At 55.3% G+C, this 22059-nt stretch overlaps 1 protein-coding gene across 3 annotated transcripts in view; it reads right to left on the bottom strand.

Annotated features, from left to right (window-relative positions):
- The window catches only part of GXYLT1 (glucoside xylosyltransferase 1), a 49747-nt gene that overhangs the window by 13888 nt on the left and 13800 nt on the right, over positions 1-22059 (bottom strand). For all 3 annotated transcript variants that reach the window (XM_062195075.1, XM_062195074.1, XM_062195076.1), the window contains 3 exons: positions 17405-17576; positions 12584-12709; positions 9521-9772 (listed from right to left, as the gene is read on the bottom strand). In XM_062195075.1, the coding sequence (XP_062051059.1) occupies positions 9521-9772; positions 12584-12709; positions 17405-17576 (550 nt within the window). The remainder of the gene's footprint in view (positions 1-9520; positions 9773-12583; positions 12710-17404; positions 17577-22059) is intronic.

Genomic DNA, 22059 nt, shown 5'->3' on the forward strand with positions numbered 1-22059 from the left:
GCAAAGCAGCACGTCCCCCTCATCCAAGGGATCTCTCTGAAGTGCTTCCAACAGTTCACTCGCAGCCCAGCTCCTAAAGCGCTCATGAGACTGTCCTTGGCTGCCCATTATCTGCTGAAGGGCTACTTCATGGCAGGCATCGTGATGCACGCTCTGGGCACAACACTGCACAGAATACACACGTGCCCTCAGCAGACAGGCGCAGGAACAGGCAGAATGCTCACACAGTGACAGCGGCAGGACACGAGATGGGCAGAGGAACAGGCAGAAATGCTCACACAGTGACAGCCTACAGGACATGAGACTGGTTCAAAACAGGCAGAATGCTCACACAGTGACAGCAGCAGGACACGAGACAGGCAGAGGAACAGGCAGAAATGCTCACACAGTGACAGCCGGCAGGACACGAGACGAGCACAGGAAGCCATTACAGACACCCACACAATGACAGTCAGCATCACAGGAGACAGGCACAGAACAAGCACAATCACTCACACAGAGACAGCCAGCAGGACATATGATGGGCACAGGAAACCAGCACAAATGCTCACACAGTGACAGTTGCAGCACAGGAGATGGGCACAGAAAGCAGGCACAAACGCTCACACAGTGACAGTCAACAGCTCAGGCGACGGGCACAAATGCTCACACAATGAGTCAGCAGGACACAAGACAGGCACGGAAAACCTACAAGAAAAAGACTCCCATGATTGCCTAATACACATTCCTTGAAAAAGATTAAGAAATACTTCAGTGATTTTTTCAATGTTTATGCATTTGAAAGGCAGTGAGACAGGTGACTACAATAAACATAGAAAAATCTTCCATCTGCAAGTTCACATCCCAAAGCTAAGAGCTAGGAACTCAATCTGCATCTCTCACGTGGGTGGCAGAAACCCTGGCACTTGAGCCACTACCTCCTGCTTCCCAGGTGTGCAGTAGCTGGAAGCCAGACCAGAAGCAGAGACAGGGTTAGGGTTAGGGTTAGGGTTAGGGTTAGGGTTAGGGTTAGGGTTAGGGTGCAGGTGTCCCAACAGGCATCTTAACCACCAAATGTCAACCCTATGTTAACCTGTTAATAAACGTTACCATAGTACAGCAGGTTGGAACTGAACACACACAGTAAAGCAAATTCAGAACACGATGGCCTTTCCCCTACATGGGAAATCCTGGGGGCTTCTCTGGTGGTAAAAACCAGTGGGCAAAAAAGAACCACCGGGCAGCACAGAGGGATCCACTGGAAGCAGCTGGGAGAGTGATTACAAGTAATTCGGCTTCATAGCTAAAGATCTAAAGTTCAGATCTCCCCCCAGAAGCTGCTGCATTAGCAGAAAAACCAAGGCAATGACCGCTATGGATACGGACAGGAAGACAGTCAAAACAAAGATTTACGAGAAAATAAACTAAAAACCAGGATGTGTTTCAGCACCACCCCAGCAATCGTTAACAATGGTATCTAAGAATGGGGAAAACATGACGCTGCTGGTCCCCAGGGAAGAGAACAGGGCTGGGGGTGCGGAGCCAGCGTGCGACCAGCCCGCGCAGCATTCTCTCCCTCGAGTCACTCATGCACGCCCAGGAAGGTGGCTGGAAAATTCAGACCTGCCAGCTGGCTTAGGACAGGCCACAGACAGAACACGGGAGGGGAGGAATGACTGAAATATCCAAGAGCGGCGTTTACTTAAGCAGGACGGAAGTAAAGAAAGAATAATGGATTTAAACTACATGACTGCACTGTGAATTTCAAAAAACAGAAAACACCAAAGGGTGCTGTACTGAATGATACCTACAGTTCTGTGCAACGTGAAACAGCTGATTCTCAGATGATAATCTTATAGCACCACCTCCTGGTGTAAGATCACTGTGCAGAGTTCAATGGCCAGAAGTCATCATCAAATTTTGATCAGCCAGTAAAACTCAAAGCCTTACAAATTCAAAATACAGGCCCAGCAATGTAGCATGATGGGTAAAGCTGCTGCCTGCAACGCTGGCATCCCACATGGGCGCCACTTCGTGTCCCGGCTACTCCACTTCCAATCCAGCTATCCGCTAGCAGCCTTGGGAAAGGAGTGGAAGATGGCTGGTGTGCCTGTGGCCCTGCCACCCACACGGAAGACCCAGATGCAGCTCCAGGCTCCTGGCTTCAGCCTGGCTCAGTCCTGGCCGCTGGAGCCGCTTGGGGAGCGAACCAGCAGTTGGAAGATCTCTCTCTCTTTGTGTCTCTTCCTCTAACACTGCCTTTCAAATAAATGAATGAATCCTTAAAAAAATATTCAAAATAGAATACTAGGGCCACCGTGGTGACACAGCAGGTCAGGCAGTTGCTTACGACGCCGGCATTCCGTATCAGGCACCAGTTCAAGTCCTGGCTGCTCTGCTTCCTATGCAGCCCCAAAAGGCAGCAGAAGATGGCCCAAGTGCCTGGCCCCTCCATCCACGTGGGAGACGGGGATGGAGTTCAAGGCTCCTGGCATCAGCCTGGCCAAGCTCAAGTCGTTGCAGCCACTTAGGGAGTGGACAGAAGATCTCTTTCTCTCTCTGCCTTCCAAATAAATAAAATAAATCTTTTTGAAGAATAAAATAAAATACCCAAGTGGGTCAGTGTTAAGAGGTTCTCTGTTAAGTAAGAGCAGAGACACAGCGCAGTCTCATTCATGCATCCAATTATGGGGACAACACTGACATGCAATCAAGATTCTGGAAAGGTTCAGCGAACATTAGGCGGACATCACGAGTTTACCAGAGGGGTACCAACAGTCAGACCCACACAGTGAAATGCTGGCACACCATGGCGACGGCCACAGCAGGAGGCTGCCCATTCCAAAGGAGGAGGACACAGCTCCAGGTGACGACAGTTAACCCATGCACGTGGGAAGCAGATAAGTAACGACACACTGTCCACCAGAAGCCCAAAGGAAAACACGTGACAAACAGAGACACACACACACACACATACTCAGGTCATACAGACCCAGCAGCCCCTCACACATACACGTCTTAACCAGTCAGAGACGACAACGGACAGTCCCACACCCCTGGGGGCAAAGCCACCGTGCCCACTGCTCAGCCACTGTGTTCTGCGTGCCAGCACCTGGGCTAAGCAGCTTACCTTTTTTTCTAAGATTTACTTTATTTTATTTATTTGGAAGGAAAAATCACACAGAGACAGAGAGAGAGCTCCCATTTATGGGTTCATTCTCCAAATGCCAGGAACAGCAGGGGCTGGGACAACACAGAGCCAGGAGCCAGCGACTCCATCCTGGTCTCCCCTGTCCCAGGCACGTGAGCCCTCACCTGCCACTTCCCAGGTACACGTCAGCAGGAAGCTACATGTGAAACACAGGAGCGGGGGCTTAGCCCAGGCACTCAGGTAACTCCCTGTACCCAGCACCTGCTCCCACGCTAAACTGTTTAAATGGATCTCTTGGAAAACAACCGAGCTAAGTCTGTTGACCATTGCTGTATTTCAGAGGAACAACCTGATACTAGCAAACCAACTTGCAGTAGCCAAGTGGCATACAGGTGGCAATGCTGCACAACTTAACAAGTGACCACAGGATTCAGAATGCACCATCGGAGGACCTCAACAGTCTGATCTTCCACTGACCCCGTAGCGCCAGGTGAGAAACACGCAGGGATGCGGGCTTTATGCTAACTTCCAACCGCGCCATGGCTGCCAGCATTTACTACGTGTGAGCAGCTGCTCCCAACCACAGAACCCTAAACACCCTGCTGCCATCACTGCCACTCTACAGTGAAGACGGAAGCTCAGAGACGTCTCCGCAGTGGTCCCTGAGAGCGCGCGGTGTCGGGGTCCACCCCAGCCCAACAGGCTGCACAGCCTGCCATGGACCCCGGGGCTGTGTGGCCCTGGGCTGGACCACACCACTCTGCTGCCACAGACCCAGGGTCAGCACCCGGGGGGACTGGCCGCATTCACAGCCAGGGGGACGGGTACTTCACCCACTCAGTGCCACCCAGCCTGAGCCAGTGGGATGTTCCTCAACCAGAACACTGGACTCCACTTCCCCAGGGGCTTCTAGATAAAAAGACTCCAAGAGTTCAGTACAGTTTTTAAATAAAAGAAAACTGAACTGGAAAACAAACCACTTAGAGGGGCAAGAAAAATGTCCAACACTCACCTGTGTCAGTGCCCACCACCCTCACACACCTGTGTCAGTGCCACCTCCCACACACACCTGTGTCAGTGCCCACCTCCCTCACACACCTGTGTCAGTGCCCACCTCCCACACACACACTTGCATCAGTGCCCACCACCCTCACACACCTGTGTCAGCGCCCACCTCCCACACACACCTGTTTCAGTGCCCACCTCCCACACACACACCTGTGTCACTGCCCACCTCCCACACACACACCTGTGTCAGTGCCACCTCCCACACACACCTGTGTCAGTGCCCACCTCCCTCACACACCTGTGTCACTGCCCACCTCCCACACACACACTTGCATCAGTGCCCACCTCCCTCACACACCTGTGTCAGCACCCACCTCCCACACACACCTGTGTCAGTGCCCACCTCCCACACACACACCTGTGTCACTGCCCACCTCCCTCACACACCTGTCTCACTGTCCACCTCACACACACACACCTGTGTAAGTGCCACCTCCCACACACACCTGTGTCAGTGCCCACCTCCCTCACACACCTGTGTCACTGCCCACCTCCCACACACACACTTGCATCAGTGCCCACCTCCCTCACACACCTGTGTCAGCGCCCACCTCCCACACACACCTGTGTCAGTGCCCACCTCCCACACACACACCTGTGTCACTGCCCACCTCCCTCACACACCTGTCTCACTGTCCACCTCCCACACACACACCTGTGTAAGTGCCACCTCCCACACACACCTGTGTCACTGCCCACCTCCCACACACCTGTGTCAGTACCCACCTCCCACACACCTGTCTCACTGTCCACCTCCCACACACACACCTGTGTCACTGCCCACCTCCCACACACCTGTGTCAGTGTCCACCTCCCACACACACACCTGTGTCAGTGCCCACCTCCCACACACACCTGTCTCACTGTCCACCTCCCACACACCTGTGTAACTGTCCACCTCCCACACACACCTGTGTCAGTGCCCACCTCCCACACACCTGTGTCAGTGCCCACCTCCCACACACACGCCTGTGTCACTGCCCACCTCCCACACACCTGTGTCACTGCCCACCTCCCACACACCTGTGTCAGTACCCACCTCCCACACACCTGTCTCACTGTCCACCTCCCACACACACACCTGTGTCAGTGCCACCTCCCACACACACCTGTGTCACTGCCCACCTCCCACACACACCTGTGTCAGTGTCCACCTCCCACACACACACCTGTGTCACTGTCCACCTCCCACACACACCTGTGTCACTGCCCACCTCCCACACACCTGTGTCAGTGTCCACCTCCCACACACACACCTGTGTCAGTGTCCACCTCCCACACACACCTGTCTCACTGTCCACCTCACACACACACACCTGTGTCATTGCCCACCTCCCACACACCTGTGTCACTGCCCACCTCCCACACACACACCTGTGTCACTGTCCACCTCCCACACACACCTGTGTCAGCGCCCACCCCCCCACACCTGTGTCACTGTCCACCTCCCACACACACCTGTGTTACTGCCCACCTCCCACACACACACCTGTGTCAGTGCCCACCTCCCACACACCTGTGTCACTGCCCACCTCCCACACACTCACCTGTGTCACTGCCCACCTCCCACACACCTGTGTCACTGCCCACCTCCCACACACACACCTGTGTCACTGTCCACCTCCCACACACACCTGTGTCAGCGCCCACCCCCCCACACCTGTGTCACTGTCCACCTCCCACACACACCTGTGTTACTGCCCACCTCCCACACACACACCTGTGTCAGTGCCCACCTCCCACACACACACCTGTGTCAGTGCCCACCTCCCACACACCTGTGTCAGTGCCACCTCCCACACACACACCTGTGTCAGTGTCCACCTCCCACACACACCTGTGTCAGTGCCCACCTCCCACACACCTGTGTCAGTGTCCACCTCCCACACACACACCTGGGTCAGTGCCCACCTCCCACACACCTGTGTCACTGCCCACCTCCCACACACCTGTGTCAGTGTCCACCTCCCACACACACACCTGTGTCAGTGCCCACCTCCCACACACACCTGTGTCACTGCCCACCTCCCACACACCTGTGTCAGTGTCCACCTCCCACACACACACCTGTGTCAGTGCCACCTCCCACACACACACCTGTGTCAGTGCCCACCTCCCACACACTCACCTGTGTCACTGTCCACCTCCCACACACACCTGTCTCATTGTCCACCTCCCACACACACACCTGTGTCACTGTCCACCTCCCACACACTCACCTGTGTCACTGTCCACCTCCCACACACACCTGTGTCAGCGCCCACCCCCCCACACCTGTGTCAGCGCCCACCCCCCCACACCTGTGTCACTGTCCACCTCCCACACACACCTGTGTCACTGCCCACCTCCCACACACACACCTGTGTCAGTGCCCACCTCCCACACACCTGTGTCAGTGCCACCTCCCACACACACCTGTGTCAGTGTCCACCTCCCACACACACCTGTGTCAGTGCCCACCTCCCACACACCTGTGTCACTGTCCACCTCCCACACACACCTGTGTCACTGCCCACCTCCCACACACCTGTGTCAGTGTCCACCTCCCACACACACCTGTGTCAGTGCCCACCTCCCACACACACCTGTGTCAGTGTCCACCTCCCACACACACACCTGTGTCACTGCCCACCTCCCACACACCTGTGTCACTGCCCACCTCCCACACACACACCTGTGTCACTGTCCACCTCCCACACACACCTGTGTCAGCGCCCACCCCCCCCCACATGTGTCACTGCCCACCTCCCACACACACCTGTGTTACTGCCCACCTCCCACACACACACCTGTATCAATGCCCACCTCCCACACACCTGTGTCAGTGCCACCTCCCACACACACACCTGTGTCACTGCCCACCTCCCACACACACACCTGTGTCAGCGCCCACCCCCCCAAACCTGTGTCAGTGCCACCTCCCACACACACACCTGTGTCAGTGCACACCTCCCACACACGCCTGTGTCCGTGCCCACCTCCCACACACACCTGTGTCAGTGCACACCTCCCACACACACCTGTGTCAGTGCCACCTCCCACACACCTGAGTCAGTGCCCACCTCCCACACACCTGTGTCAGTGCCACCTCCCACACACACATCTGTGTCAGTGCCACCTCCCACACACACCTGTGTCACTGCCCACCCCCCTACACCTGTGTCAGTGCCCACCTCCCACACACACACCTGTGTCACTGCCCACCTCCCACACACCTGTGTCAGTGCCATCTCCCACACACACACCTGTGTCAGTGCACACCTCCCACACACGCCTGTGTCCGTGCCCACCTCCCACACACGCCTGTGTCAGTGCCACCTCCCACACACACCTGTGTCACTGCCCACCTCCCACACACACGCCTGTGTCAGTACCCACCTCCCACACACCTGTGTCACTGCCCACCTCCCACACATAGCTGTCTCACTGTCCACCTCCCACACACCTGTGTCACTGTCCACCTCCCACACACACCTGTGTCACTGTCCACCTCCCACACACACACCTGTGTCAGTGCCACCTCCCACACACACCTGTGTCACTGCCCACCTCCCACACACACACCTGTGTCAGTGCCCACCTCCCACACACCTGTGTCAGTGTCCACCTCCCACACACACACCTGTGTCAGTGCCCACCTCCCACACACCTGTGTCAGTGCCACCTCCCACACACACCTGTGTCAGTGCCCACCTCCCACACACCTGTGTCAGTGCCCACCTCCCACACACACGCCTGTGTCAGTACCCACCTCCCACACACCTGTGTCACTGCCCACCTCCCACACACACACCTGTGTCAGTGCCACCTCCCACACACACCTGTCTCACTGTCCACCTCCCACACACACACCTGAGTCAGTGCCACCTCCCACACACACCTGTGTCACTGCCCACCTCCCACACACACCTGTGTCAGTGTCCACCTCCCACACACACCTGTGTCAGTGCCACCTCCCACACACACCTGTGTCACTGCCCACCTCCCACACACCTGTGTCAGTGTCCACCTCCCACACACACACCTGTGTCAGTGTCCACCTCCCACACACACTTGTGTCACTGCCCACCTCCCACACACCTGTGTCAGTGTCCACCTCCCACACACACACCTGTGTCAGTGCCCACCTCCCACACACACCTGTCTCACTGTCCACCTCCCACACACACACCTGTGTCACTGCCCACCTCCCACACACCTGTGTCACTGCCCACCTCCCACACACACACCTGTGTCAGCGCCCACCCCCCCACACCTGTGTCACTGCCCACCTCCCACACACACACCTGTGTCACTGCCCACCTCCCACACACACACCTGTGTCACTGTCCACCTCCCACACACACACCTGTGTCACTGCCCACCTCCCATACACCTGTGTCAGTGCCACCTCCCACACACACCTGTGTCAGTGCCCACTCCCTCACACACCTGTGTCACTGCCCACCTCCCACACACCTGTGTCAGTGCCACCTCCCACATACCTGTGTCAGTGTCCACCTCCCACACACACACCTGTGTCAGTGCCCACCTCCCACATACCTGTGTCAGTGCCACCTCCCACACACACACCTGTGTCACTGCCCACCTCCCACACACGCCTGTGTCAGTGCCCACCTCCCACACACACCTGTGTCAGTGCCCACTCCCTCACACACCTGTGTTACTGCCCACCTCCCACACACACACCTGTGTCAGTGCCACCTCCCACACACACACCTGTGTCAGTGCCCACCTCCCACATACCTGTGTCAGTGCCACCTCCCACACACACACCTGTGTCAATGCCCACCTCCCACACACACACCTGTGTCACTGTCCACCTCTCACACACACACCTGTGTCAGCGCCCACCTCCCACACACACACCTGTGTCACTGCCCACCTCCCACACACGCCTGTGTCAGTGCCCACCTCCCACACACACCTGTGTCAGTGCACACCTCCCACACACAGCTGTCTCACTGTCCACCTCCCACACACCTGTGTCAGTGTCCACCTCCCACACACACATCTGTGTCAGTGCCACCTCCCACACACACCTGTGTCACTGCCCACCCCCCTACACCTGTGTCAGTGCCCACCTCCCACACACACACCTGTGTCACTGCCCACCTCCCACTCACGCCTGTGTCCGTGCCCACCTCCCACACACACACCTGTGTCAGTGCCCACCTCCCACACACACACCTGTGTCACTGCCCACCTCCCACACACCTGTGTCAGTGCCCACCTCCCACACACACCTGTGTCACTGTCCACCTCCCACACACACCTGTGTCACTGCCCACCTCCCACACACACGCCTGCATCAGTGCTCACCTTGAAGTACTTGCGGCGCATCCGGGTCATGTTCATCAGCATCACCCCGGAGTTCACCCCGGTCTCCCCGTAGTACGGGTGTCTGGCGAAGCGGTTGTACCATCCGATTCGAGGTTCCTCGTGTTCTGGGGCCATCGCAGCAATTTGTGTGGAATTAAATTTCTTTAGTAAAGACCAGATATCATCAACAGGCCGTAAAAAAAGGATATCAGTGTCGACATACAACAGTGAGTCAACTTCCTTCAGGATTAACTATGAGGAAAGACATTGGAATGATTAACAATAATAAGCCTAGGAATTTAACAAAAGACAACAAAAGAGGTTTTACTTGTAAAAGAATTACCTAAGACATAAGCTAACTTAAATAAACTTTAAAAAATACACCGTCCCTACACCTGTCACTTTGACAGCATACGTGAGAAAACGGCACTGATGTGCACGCCGGCTGAACACCCCCTGACCTGCAAACCAAGACCGTCTGAGCCCTGACAGGAATGCCCAGGGAGCTGCAGACTGGGGCACTGCAGACTTGCGGATCAAGGCCGCCCAACCTGAGCTTCAAATCCAAAACACTCCAAAATCTAAAGGGAAGCCAGGGAAACAAACCGGAACGGAAACCTGAAACCACAACGGGGAGGCAGAAAGTGACAAGGGAGGAAATGTTCCGGTAACAGAAAACGTCGACCTAGGGGGATCTGCGTCCCAGATCCGGGCTCCGCAGACACACGTAGAAACCAGCGCACGCTGCCGAGGGGCTCCCGTGCTAGCATGGGCACCGCTGCACTGCTGGCTCAGTGACCCCCGGAAGGGTGCGCCAGGCCCTTCCCTCCGTGCACACCGTCCCCTACAAATCACGGCATCTCAGGGAGGTGGCAGGGCTGTGCTTCCCCAGAGCGGCTCAGTCTCTAGCGCGTGCCTTCCACGGGGCCTCACGGGGCTGCTCTGCCCTCTGCCTCACCCATGTCCCTTAGGTCTAGCACCTTGCCACCCTGCACGCACAGTGTGCCCTGGTCTATTAGTGACATTCGGTGGAGAGGCCAGCCTGAAGCTTTCCAGTTAGGAACACGATGAGAACAGGGGCCTGACCCTCACTGTGCTGCAACACAAGTGTAGCCAGCATGTCCACGGCGGCCATGAGGCCGACGTCACCGTGGCTCTGGAGTTCACAGTGGGCTGATGCAATGGCTAAGGAAAAGATGGGATCTCGCAGGGCTTCAGAGTTAGGATGCTCAACCCCCGAGCTGCGGGAGCTCCTGGGAGACAGGACGGCTCCCTCCGCTCCTGTCTCTCTCTCTCTGCCTTCCAGATACATACAAACACTGTACAGGCTTGGAGAAGTGTGTGGCTGGCTGTTCCTGCCACGGACACCCTGCTCCTGCGCTGGACACACGCTGACCCAGCCAGTGTCGGCGGGAAGCGCCACGCTCAGGATCGGAGCTGCAGGGCTCAGGAGCTACCTGCTCTGGGGACGAGGGACTGGCACGGTTTGTGTCCCTTCTCTTCGTCCATCTCCAAGGAAGGGAAACTCAGCCAACAAGCTCATCACCAGGAAAAGCAGAGCTCGGTTTGTGCAACTATGATGGAAAAGCAGAAGAAGTGACCACAGAGGGTGAGGACAGTCCCACAGGTGTCAAGCGTTTTAGCACAGAACTTAGAATTCCACCTAGGAATTTAACTGGCAGAGCCCCGGCGCTTTCCTTCGGTCACTCGTGGTTTCTGGGTCACCCATCTGGTGATTTCTGGTTCGAGCCCTGCCTCCAGGTCAGACATGGGCAGCCTGCCTGTCCTGCTCACTCCTGCCCAGCCAGCACGCCGACACAGAAGGCGGGCACGACACAGGCCGGCGTCACCAGGCACGCAGATGCGACACTGCAGCAATTCAACGTGCAATTCAATTTGAAAACACAGAAAGCTACTTCAGAAAGTATCTGAAATTTCTTACGCTTGTTAACCCATCTTAACCCCTTACTTGCAAGCTTTTCACAGTGGACAGGGAGACAGAGAGACCCCACCCCCACCTGTTTGCAGGTGCAGCAGCAGAAAGACTGGCTAGGCTGACACGGGTATCAGAGTTCTAACCTGAGGGGCCGGCACTGGTGACGTAGCAGACAGAGCCGCTACCTGCAACACCGGCATCTCGCATGGGAGCAGGTTCAAATCCTGGCTGCTCCACTTCCAACCCAGCTCCCTGTTAATGGCCTGGGAAAAGCAGCAGAGGGTGGCCCAAGTGCTTGGGCCCTGCCACACCCGTAGGAGACCCAGATAAAGCTCCTGGCTCGTGGCTTTGGTCTAATTCCTGGTCATTTTGGCCATCTCTGGGATGAACCAGCAAATCAAAGACCTCTCTAACTCTTCCTTTCAAAATAAAAAAAAAATCAATCTCTTAGGGAAAAAACCTAGCTTGAATTTAAAGCTCACTGACACCCAGGTTTCTTAATCACTAAGGGTTACTTTAATCTATTTAGCAATAGCAAGCAACTCAAAATTCTCCCCCATAATTCACACTTTCCAGAAATGTGTATACTTCTTAAACTCAGTTTTTCTATCATCATATTTTTAATCCTTTTTAACACAAAAAAAATTTTAAAAATTAGTCTGAACAACTTCTGTAAATTCTAAAACTGTGCATGAAATCGACTCACAAAGGAACAGATAATCTTGCTTCAAAATATTCTTAGTTTAAAAACAAAAAAACCCTCAGGGCTTCTCAGGGGAGACCACCCCCAAAGAACAGCCCCGCTGAACGCATGGCTCCCACTTTCCCTCTGAGCTCACAGAGGTGAACTGGAGCTGACAGAATCGGGCAGCATGAGGTCACGGCCCTCGCTTCCCAGGCCAGGCGGGGACCCTGCACGGGGGCCGGCGACACCCCGGACACCCTGCAGACGAAGTGTCCACAGCCACTGGGCGTCCCCACAGAAGCTGCCCAAAGCGCCTGTGTGTGCTCGGGACGGGGTTTCCTCTCCAGCCCTGCCCGGGCCTGCGGGGACTGAACGAGACGGTGCCCGTGCGCTCTGCGTGGACAGCTGCGTGCAAGGGGTGCACGAGGGAAGGCAGACTCACAGGCAGGAAGAGTCTCTGCGAGGCGCAGGGCTTGAAGAGCTTCTTCCACTCGGCCGCGTTCTCCCGCGGGAAGGTGATGGGGTACAGCGTGTAGTTGAAAGTCTGCAGGAACGACCAGCTGTCAAGCTGAAATGGAAACGGAAAGCCGAGGCATCAACTCCAATGTCCTGCTAGGCACGCCACAAGGCTCTCACCACAAGACCCAAGGTGCCGGGGAAGCTACCAGGATGTGAGTCAGAAACCCAGGGCCTGGCGGAGCACTGCAGGTGCACGCCCTCCTCAGGGATGAACCCTCTGAACCCCTCGACAAACTGCCATCAGCAGGACCGCGACCAACTGTACTGCCCCAGAGCTGTGGTGGGCGACGTCCACTTTCGGGGTCAGACCAACAGAAACTGCTTCAAAAACACCTGCCCACCCACACAGTTTCTGGTTTTTTTGTTTTTTTTTTTAATTTTGAGAGGCAGGCAGGCAGAGCTCCCACCTGCTGACACAGGCCCAGAACAAAGCCAGGAACAAGAGAACTCAGTCCGGGTCTCCCACATGAGTGGCAGAGAAGCAACTACCCGAGCCATGCCCTGCTGCCTCCCACAGGTCCACCTGAGCAGGACACAGAGATGGGCAGCTGGAACCAGGGGTGAAGCCAGGCCAGACACCCCGCAGTGGGATGCAAGCAGCTCACTAGCACCTTGGCCACCAGGCCCAACACCACCCGGCCACGCACAGTTTCCATGCATTCGTATCTCTAACAAAATATCATGAAATAAACCCAATGCCAGCTTAAAAAACAAAACACATTCCAAGAAGCACAGTACGTCTGAAGGAACACTACCTCGGCAGCATCCTGAGTCACGTCAAGCCCATGAATCATTTCAAGTTCACCTCAAGCCCCCGGAAGAGCACACGGCAACCACCCACGGAGAGGGAAGAGGCCACGGCCATCTCTTCTTAAGTTGCGCCAGTGTCCTCCAATGTAGTTTCAGGCAAGGTTTTTACTTCCAACACTGGTGCTTGAATTCACTTAAAATTCTTTGTGTGTTTTTTTAAATATATATTTTATTTATTTGAAAGGCACAGTTACAGAGAGAGAAGAGGGAAATGGGGGGTGGGGGAGAAAAAGTGAGAGAGACAGAGAGAGACAGAGATCCTCCATCCGCTGGTTCTCTCCCCAAATGGCTGCAACAAGCCAGGGCTGGACCAGACCAAAGCCAGCAGCCAGGAAGTTCTTCCGGGTCTCCCACGTGGGTGCAGGAGTCCGAGCACTTGAGCCACCTTCCACTGCTTTCCCAGGCACATGCTGGGGGCTGGATCGGAAGTGGAGCAGACAGGACTCCAACCCATGGCAAAATGGAATGCCAGCATTTTAGGCAGTGGCATAACCCACTATACCACAGTGCCAGGCACCTTGAAGATTTTTTTATACCATCTTCAAAATAGAAAAATCTTAATCATTTTTCATTTAATGTTATGCATAATATCTAATCACCTTTTGTTTTTGTACCACAGGCACAGTCCACTCTAAATGTCTGATATCCTTCAACAACAACAACAAAAAAGCAAATATTCTCAGTGCTGGTGACTCTAGTAACAGAAAATCTAAGAAACACAGGTCACAGGGCAGTGGCTCTGCCGGCAGGGCAGGCTTGGACCCCTGCACTCAGAGTTGGGCAAGGATGGGGCAGGGCTGGGACTCATGGCCTTCAGGGAAGAGGGTGGAACTGGACTCACTGCACTGAGGAGGGGGTGGGGCTGGGACTCACTGCTCTGGGGAGGGGGGGTAGGTCAGGGACTCACTGCACTGCAGGAGGTGGGGCTGGGGCTCACTGCACTGCAGGGGGTAGAGCTGGGACTCACTGCACTGGGGAGGAGGTGGGGCTGGGACTCACTGCACTGGGGAAGGGGTGGAGCTGGGACTCACTGCACTGGGGAGGGGGTGGGGCTGGGACTCACTACACTGGGGAGGAGGGTAGGTCAGGGACTCACTGCACGGGGGAGGGGGGTAGGTCAGGGACTCACTGCACTGGGGAGGGGGTGGGGCTGGGACTCACTGCACGGAGGAGGGGGGTAGGTCAGGGACTCACTGCACGGGGGATGGGGGTAGGTCAGGGACTCACTGCACTGGGGAGGGGGTGGGGCTGGGACTCACTGCACTGGGGAGGAGGGTAGGTCAGGGACTCACTGCACGGGGGAGGGGGGTAGGTCAGGGACTCACTGCACTGGGGAAGGGGTGGGGCTGGGACTCACTGCACGGGGGAGGGGGGTAGGTCAGGGACTCACTGCACTGGGGAGGGGGTGAGGCTGGGACTCACTGCACTGGGGAGGGGGTAGGTCAGGGACTCACTGCACTGGGGAGGGGGGTAGGTCAGGGACTCAATGCACTGGGGAGGGGGTAGGTCAGGGGCTCACTGCACTGGGGAGGGGGTAGGTCAGGGGCTCACTGCACTGGGGAGGGGGTAGGTCAGGGGCTCACTGCACTGGGGAGGGGGTGGGGCTGGGGCTCACTGCACTGGGGAGGAGGGTAGGTCAGGGACTCACTGCACTGGGGAGGGGGGTAGGTCAGGGGCTCACTGCACTGGGGAAGGGGTGGAGCTGGGACACACCACACTGCATGGGCTGGGGCTGGGCTGGGCCACACTGCACTAAGGGATCGACCAGGCAGGATGGGGCAGGGCTCAGTGCACTGCACTGTCTTGCTGTGTTTGCTGGGGTTTCCAGGCGGCAATGGTCTCTCACCACTCTCTTAACTGCGGGAGAAGATTAATTCCTCAGTGTTTTAGGACACAATCCAGATGAAGAGACCGAGACAATGAAGATTAAATATATAAAAAATACAGAAACTAGAGGTTTGGTTTTTTTTTTTAATTTTTTTTTTTTTTTTTTGACAGGCAGAGAAAGAGAGAAAGGTCTTCCTTTTGCCTCCAATGGCCGCCGCGGTAGGTGCGCTGCGGCCGGCGCACCGCGCTGATCCGATGGCAAGAGCCAGGTACTTCTCCTGGTCTCCCATGGGGTGCAGGGCCCAAGCACTTGGGCCATCCTCCACTGCACTCCCTAGCCACAGCAGAGAGCTGGACTGGAAGAGGGGCAAACGGGACAGGATCGGTGCCCCGACCGAGACTAGAACCCGGTGTGCCGGCACCGCAAGGCGGAGGATTAGCCTAGTGAGCTGCAGCGCCGGCCTAGAAACTAGAGTTTTAAACTGTACATAAACCTTCATACCTCTTGGAATCAAAGACTTAACTGCAACACCAAACACCTGAGATCACTCAATACCCAAAAATCAAAGAATTTAACATGGAAAAAAAATTTTTTTTTAATTAACAGATGGGGCCAGCGCTGTGGTGCAGCAGGTTAACACCCTGGCCTGAAATGGCAGCATCCCATATGAGCACCAGTTCTAGCCCCGGCTGCTCCACTTCCAATCCAGCTCTCTGCTATGGCCTGGGAAAGCAGTGGAAGATGAACCAAGTCCTTGGGTCCCTGCACCCACATGGGAGACCCAGAAGAAGCTTCTGGCTCCTGGCTTCAGATCAGCACAGCTCTGGCTGTTGCAGCCAATTGGGGAGTGAACCATCAGATGGAAGACCTCTCTCTCTCTCTCTCTCTCTCTCTCTCTCTCTGCTTCTCCTCTTTCTGAGTAACTCTAACTTTCAAAAAATAAATAAATCTTTTTAAAAAATTAACAGAATTAGACCAAGCATGACAGTCCTAATCAGTGTGAAATTGAATCAGTGGAGGGGCGGGGACAAGAACGGCTCGCTCCTTGTTCTCGTCACCTACTGGCATCTCACAGCGTCCTTGTCCCTCTCCCTGTGGCTGCTCCTCTCCTGTACAGCAATAGCTCCTGGGCAGCAGGACTTTTATTTTGTAATAGTTGGGATCAATTTGCCTGTGGTCACACCCACCCATGCAGTCCTTCTTCACCCCTTCCTCTCCTCAGCTTGCAGAGAGCACAAGCCCAACGGCTGGAGCCTGAGTGACCATCTTGGACCAGGGGGTGCAAGTCCCATGCTGAAAACGGCTCAGCCACAGTCTGAAGTGGCTAGAGTCCCTGACTGGGGAGAGATGCCACAGGACCCACACTGTCTACACTGCCATGTTCAAGCCACTGTTACCTTAGGTGTTCTGCCAGTGCAGCCAAATTGATCACAACTATTACAAAATAAAAGTATCTCACTCGTCAGAGCAGGGACCCACTTCCCTCCACATAGTGGATCAGGAACTCCTTCCACTCAAAACAGAAGTGAAGTCTTTATTTGGGGGTGGCACTGCGATACAGCAGGTAAAGCTGCTGCCTACAGCTCCAGCATCCCACACAGGCACTGTTTGGTGTCCCGGCTGCTCCACTTCCCATCCAGATCCCTGCTGTGGCCTGGGAAAGCAGCAGAAGGTAGTTCAAGTGCTTGGGCCCCTGTACCCACATAGGAGACCCAGAAGAAGCTCCTGGCTTCTGATTGGCCCAGCTCTGGTTGTTGTGGCCACTGGCGGAGTAAACCAGGAGATGATGGTTATCTCTCTCTCTCTCTGTAACTCTGCCTTTCAAATAAAATAAGTCCTTAAAATAAATTTAAACAAATAGAAAACCACACACTGCACCTACAATCAGCACAAGGACACCTGGACATATAAGACAAGGACACAAAGTGGCCAGTCCTGTGTGAAACAGAGCCTCCTCCCGGCCCTAGGACTGCAGCCTGGGGGTGGGGGGGGAGTGGGACGGGGCAGCCCCCGCTCCAGGAGGGCACAGGCACAGCATCGACACCTCTGCTCAGTGCACCACCACCCATTCTCCTCCTCCACCTGCACCGCGCCTCTTGTACGTACTCTGCTTCTGAAGCTGGCGTGCAGCTGATCTTCAGCAAAAATGTGGAACTGCAGGGGTTTGATGCTGAAGATGATGGCTGACTTCAGCATGGTCAGGGTCTCCTCCAGTCTCTCCCCACAGGCCACCACGGCCAGGTGCATTCTCTCCACAGGCTGGGTCTTCAGAACATATCTGGCGGGAAAGAGAGCATCACCCAGAGTTTCAGACACACTCACCACGTTTCAAAACCCAGGCTCAAAACTTCTGGTTGGAAAGCAGAAAAAGAAGAAATCCCAAAACATTACGAGGTCGGATCAATCTCTGTGTCTACGGTCTCAACAGGCCTTCCTCAACCAAGGCCCCTCCAGGAACTACAGGGCACAGATACTGGCACTTTCTCCAATCTCCAAGGAGCCCATAGTGAACATGACTCCCGGTGCGCAGGAGAGAAGAGATTCAAGCACCAGGGCCGGATTCTCAAGGAACCCGTGAGGGTAGGGGTTCGATGCCTCGACGTGAAGGACTTGTATCCAGTTTTCAAAATCTTACAGAAACACAGACCCCTGAGCTCACTCTTATTCACCTACAAGCTCTGCCTCAGTTCCTTCTGCCACACAGATTAGTGTGACACAAACCCGGCCATAATCTCACCCACAAATATGTCAGCATCATCACACCCACCTTAAACCGTGCCGATCACAAGAGAAAATTCCTCTCACATAGCTTTTTTCAATGATACACAGTCAGGCTCATATACTCCAGATTCCAGGAAGAGAGAAAATTATTTCTACAATGGTCCAAAAATACTGGTCAAACTCTAGTTAAGTCCTTTAGGTTTGAGGAAAGACTTCTTAAATTCAAGTTATCAGCCTAGGTTGTGTACAGAATCCACTTCTGGCACAAAGCACTAGAGCCCAACACCAGGTTTGCATAACTTTTAAAATCTCTGGCAGGGGCTGGCACTGTGGTGTAGCAGCTAAAGCCACCACCTGCAGTGCTGGCATCCCATATGGGTGCTGGTTCGAGTCCTAGCTGCTTAACTTCCGATCCAGCTCTCTGCTGTGACCTGAGAAAGCAGTGGAAGATGGCCCAAGTCCTTGGGCCCCTGCACCTGTGTGGGAGACCAGGAAGAAGCTCCTAGCTCCTGGCTTTGGATTAGCCCAGCTCCAGCCATTGCGGCCATTTGCGGAGTAAACCAGCAGATGAAGGACTTCTCTCTCTGCCTCTGCCACTAACTCTGCCTTTCAAATAAATAAATAAATCTTAAAAAAAAAAAAAAAAAGCCTCTGGTCACTGCCATGCCGCCTTCACCACACAACTAGCTACAGTATGAGGCTGGGTCTTTTAATTACTCATTTGTGAAGGCAGAGAGACACACAGAGACAGCACTGCCGGATGCACTGGGGTTCCCTCCCCAGATGCCTACAATGGCAGGGGCTCAGCAAGCCAAACCAGGAACTTGGAACCTAATGTTGGTCTCCCACGTGAGGGGGCAGGGACTCAGGTGCTTGGGCCATCACCTGCAGCCTCCCAGGAACATGAGCATGGAGCTGGATCAGAGCAGAGTACGTGGGCACTCCGACAGGGGATCCGGCCATTCCTGCGGGCAGCTCTCCCCGCGTGCCCTGACGGCGGTCCCACGTGCGCCTTGTTAATGAAGGCACTCTACATAGTGTACACCTGAACCAACAAAGGGAACTGCCCACCCGTTACCCAGCCCTGGACCCCAGCGACAGGAAAGGCAACGGCAAAGGCAGAAACCCAAGGCGGCTCCTGCATGGACAGAAGTGGTGGATGAACTCGGAGCGGGCACGGGGAGGCAGCCGCTCAGGATTCCGGCTCCTGACGAACGGCGGACCTCAGCGCTCTGTGTGGATCATGGTACGGAAAAGCCCTGCGGAGGGGAAGACATGCTATCCCAAAGGACACTTCTGACCCCTGCCTGCGCCTCTGTGGCAGCAGCAACAGAAGACATGCCGCACACCACTCAACGGTAGCAGCACAGCGCCCCCTGGCGGCACACGGCGTGGCCTGAGCAGAAGTGTGACAGCCATGAGTGACAGGGAGGCGGGAGACCGCCAAGGCTCAACTGTGCAGGCTGAGAAAGGCAAACTCCAAAACTGCCACAGAGTCCGTCTGTCTCCCTTCGCTGCCTTATCCAAGGCTTCCAGCAGGAGACAAAAAAGGGCTAACTGGGGACACTGCGGGGGAAACATACCGCATGACCCTTTCACACAGAAGTTGCAGACAGGTAGCGGCCAGGGGACCCCCCACAGCCGCACCAAGGCCTCGCACACCCGGGGCCTCGAGTCAGCCGCGGGCTGAGCTCTGATGCCCGGCCGGCTCCTTCACCCTTAACAAGCGCACTTTGCTTCCCTCCACGGAACCTCTGCTGTTACACCTACCGTCTGCCTGAGCTTCACTCACCTGCCATCTGGCCCTCCCCTTCCTACCCTCCGCTCCCACAGAGGAACAGGTCAGATTTGAAAACGAATCCAGGAGTCAAACACGAGACTGAATAAAACGGTAAAGGGCGAGCACTCTCCTTTACTTTTTTAAACTTAATTATTTGGAAGATGTAAGCGGAGGGAGAAACAGAGCAAGAGAAACTTTCTGTCTGCTGGTTCCATCGCCGCACGCCTACAACGACGAGGGCGAGAATCCAAGTACGTGGGCCATCGTCTCCTGCCTCCCAGGCACACCAGCAGGAAGATGGACGAGAAGCGAGGGCTGGTGCCAGGCTCTGATACCTGGCGCTGGCATCCCAAGAGACACTTTAACCCACTGCACCACAGTGCAGCCCAACCCTGCTTTAACACAATGAACACCAGGGGCCGGCGCTGTGGTGTCGCGGGTGAAACCACCGCCCGCAATGCTGGGGTCCCACGGGGGGGCTGGCTCACGTCTTAGCTGCTCCACTTCAGATCCAGCTCTGCTGTGGGCTGGGAAACCAGTGAAACATGGCCCAGGTGCCCAGTGCCCTGAACTCATGTGGGAGACCTGGTGGAAGCTCCTGGCTGCTGGCCTCAGCCTGGCCCAGGCCCAGCCACTGTGGCCATCTGGGGAGTGAACCAGAGGAAAGAAGATATCTTTTTCTCTCTTTCCCTCCATTTCTGTAACTCTTTCATATAAACAAAATCAGTATTAAAAAGAAAAGAAAAAAAGGATGACCAACCAGTAAATGCAGAAGGCAGGCAGAATCACGACCAGCCATGTAACAGGTTTCAGGACAAAAACAATCCATGAAGGGCCAGCACTGCAGTACAGTGGGATAAGCCTCCGTCTGCAGTGTCTGCATCCCACGTGGGCACCAGTTCAAGCCCTTGCTGCCCCACTTCTGCGCCAGCTCCCTGCTAATAGCCTGGGAAAGCAGCAGAGGATGGCTCAAGTGCTTGGGCCCCTGCACCCACATGGGCGACCTGGAAGAAGCTCCTGGCTTTGGATCAGCTTAGCTTCAGCTATTGTGGCCATTTGGGGAGTGAACCAGTGGATGGAAGATCTGTGTGTGTCTGTGTAAGTAACTCTGCATCTGAAATAAAATAAACCTTAAAAAAAAAAACCTTGCGGGACTCCCACACCCCACGTCACCGTGCGGCCTACTGGCTCCCAATCCAGACCCTTGCTAAGGTCCTCTGAGGCATGGTGCCCAAGTGCTGGGGAGCACCGCCCAGTGCTGGGGAGCACCACCCATGTGGGAGAGCGGGACTGAGTTCCTGGCTGGCTGCTGCAGGCACCTGGAGAGCAAAGGGGCAGATGGGAGATTGTGTGTGTGTGTGTGTGTGTCTGTTTATATATCTACATCTCTTTGTTCCTTTGCCTTTCAAATAAAGAAATCTTTAGGAAGCCAAGGAGGGTGCAGAGAAGGTCTCCAAAGATTCTCCAGGAGCCAGGTAAGCTCCTGGGAGGGCGAGGACCGGGGCTGTCTGTGTTTGAACAGGTGGTGAAATGTGAGGCTCGGCTCGGCTGTACGTCTGAGATGTCACCTAAGGGACGATGCGTCTACGTAACCACGTCGTGATGCGTGCAGCGTGACCCGGACACGTCTAACAGGGAGTCCAGCTTTCAGAATCTCGAACTGCGGAAAGCAACAGGCACGGGGCAGGCAGCACTGCAGAGCCACCCTCACACACTAGAATCCTCTCCCTGCAGAAGCAGAGACGACAGAGGGGAGGCGGGGCGGCGGCAGCCCCAGGTCAGCTCCCTGGTGGCTCCTGGGCCAAGGAGCGGGGGAGGCGACTACCGCTCCCCTCAATGGACAGGAGGGTCCGGGTTGCACAAGGTCAAGAGCGCACAGGAGATTTCGAGTTTAGAAGCTGCAGGCCACAGGTGAAGCCCTGCTTGCCGAAAATCGACTCACTCGCATGCAAATTCCCTAAAAAACAGGATCTGGGCACTAATTCTTTAAACAAACCACAGGGAAGGACTGCCTTTAAAAGCCAGCGTCCACAAGGCGGAGGGAGCTGACCTGGACGGGCCCAAATTAAAATTCCAAGCACCCAATCGTCTCGTAGCAATGAGAGGTAAGGAGAATAACTGATTTCAGATTATTATTGCAGAACTGCCAACAGTTCCTGGGGCGTCTAAGATACTGGGGATGCGAGAACCTAACAACACATGCAACTAACAGATATTAGGAACACAGTCCCCGTGGAGGGTTCCTCATGGCTGGGGGCTC

Source organism: Lepus europaeus, chromosome 6, assembly GCF_033115175.1.
Source record: "Lepus europaeus isolate LE1 chromosome 6, mLepTim1.pri, whole genome shotgun sequence".
NCBI lineage: Eukaryota > Metazoa > Chordata > Mammalia > Lagomorpha > Leporidae > Lepus > Lepus europaeus.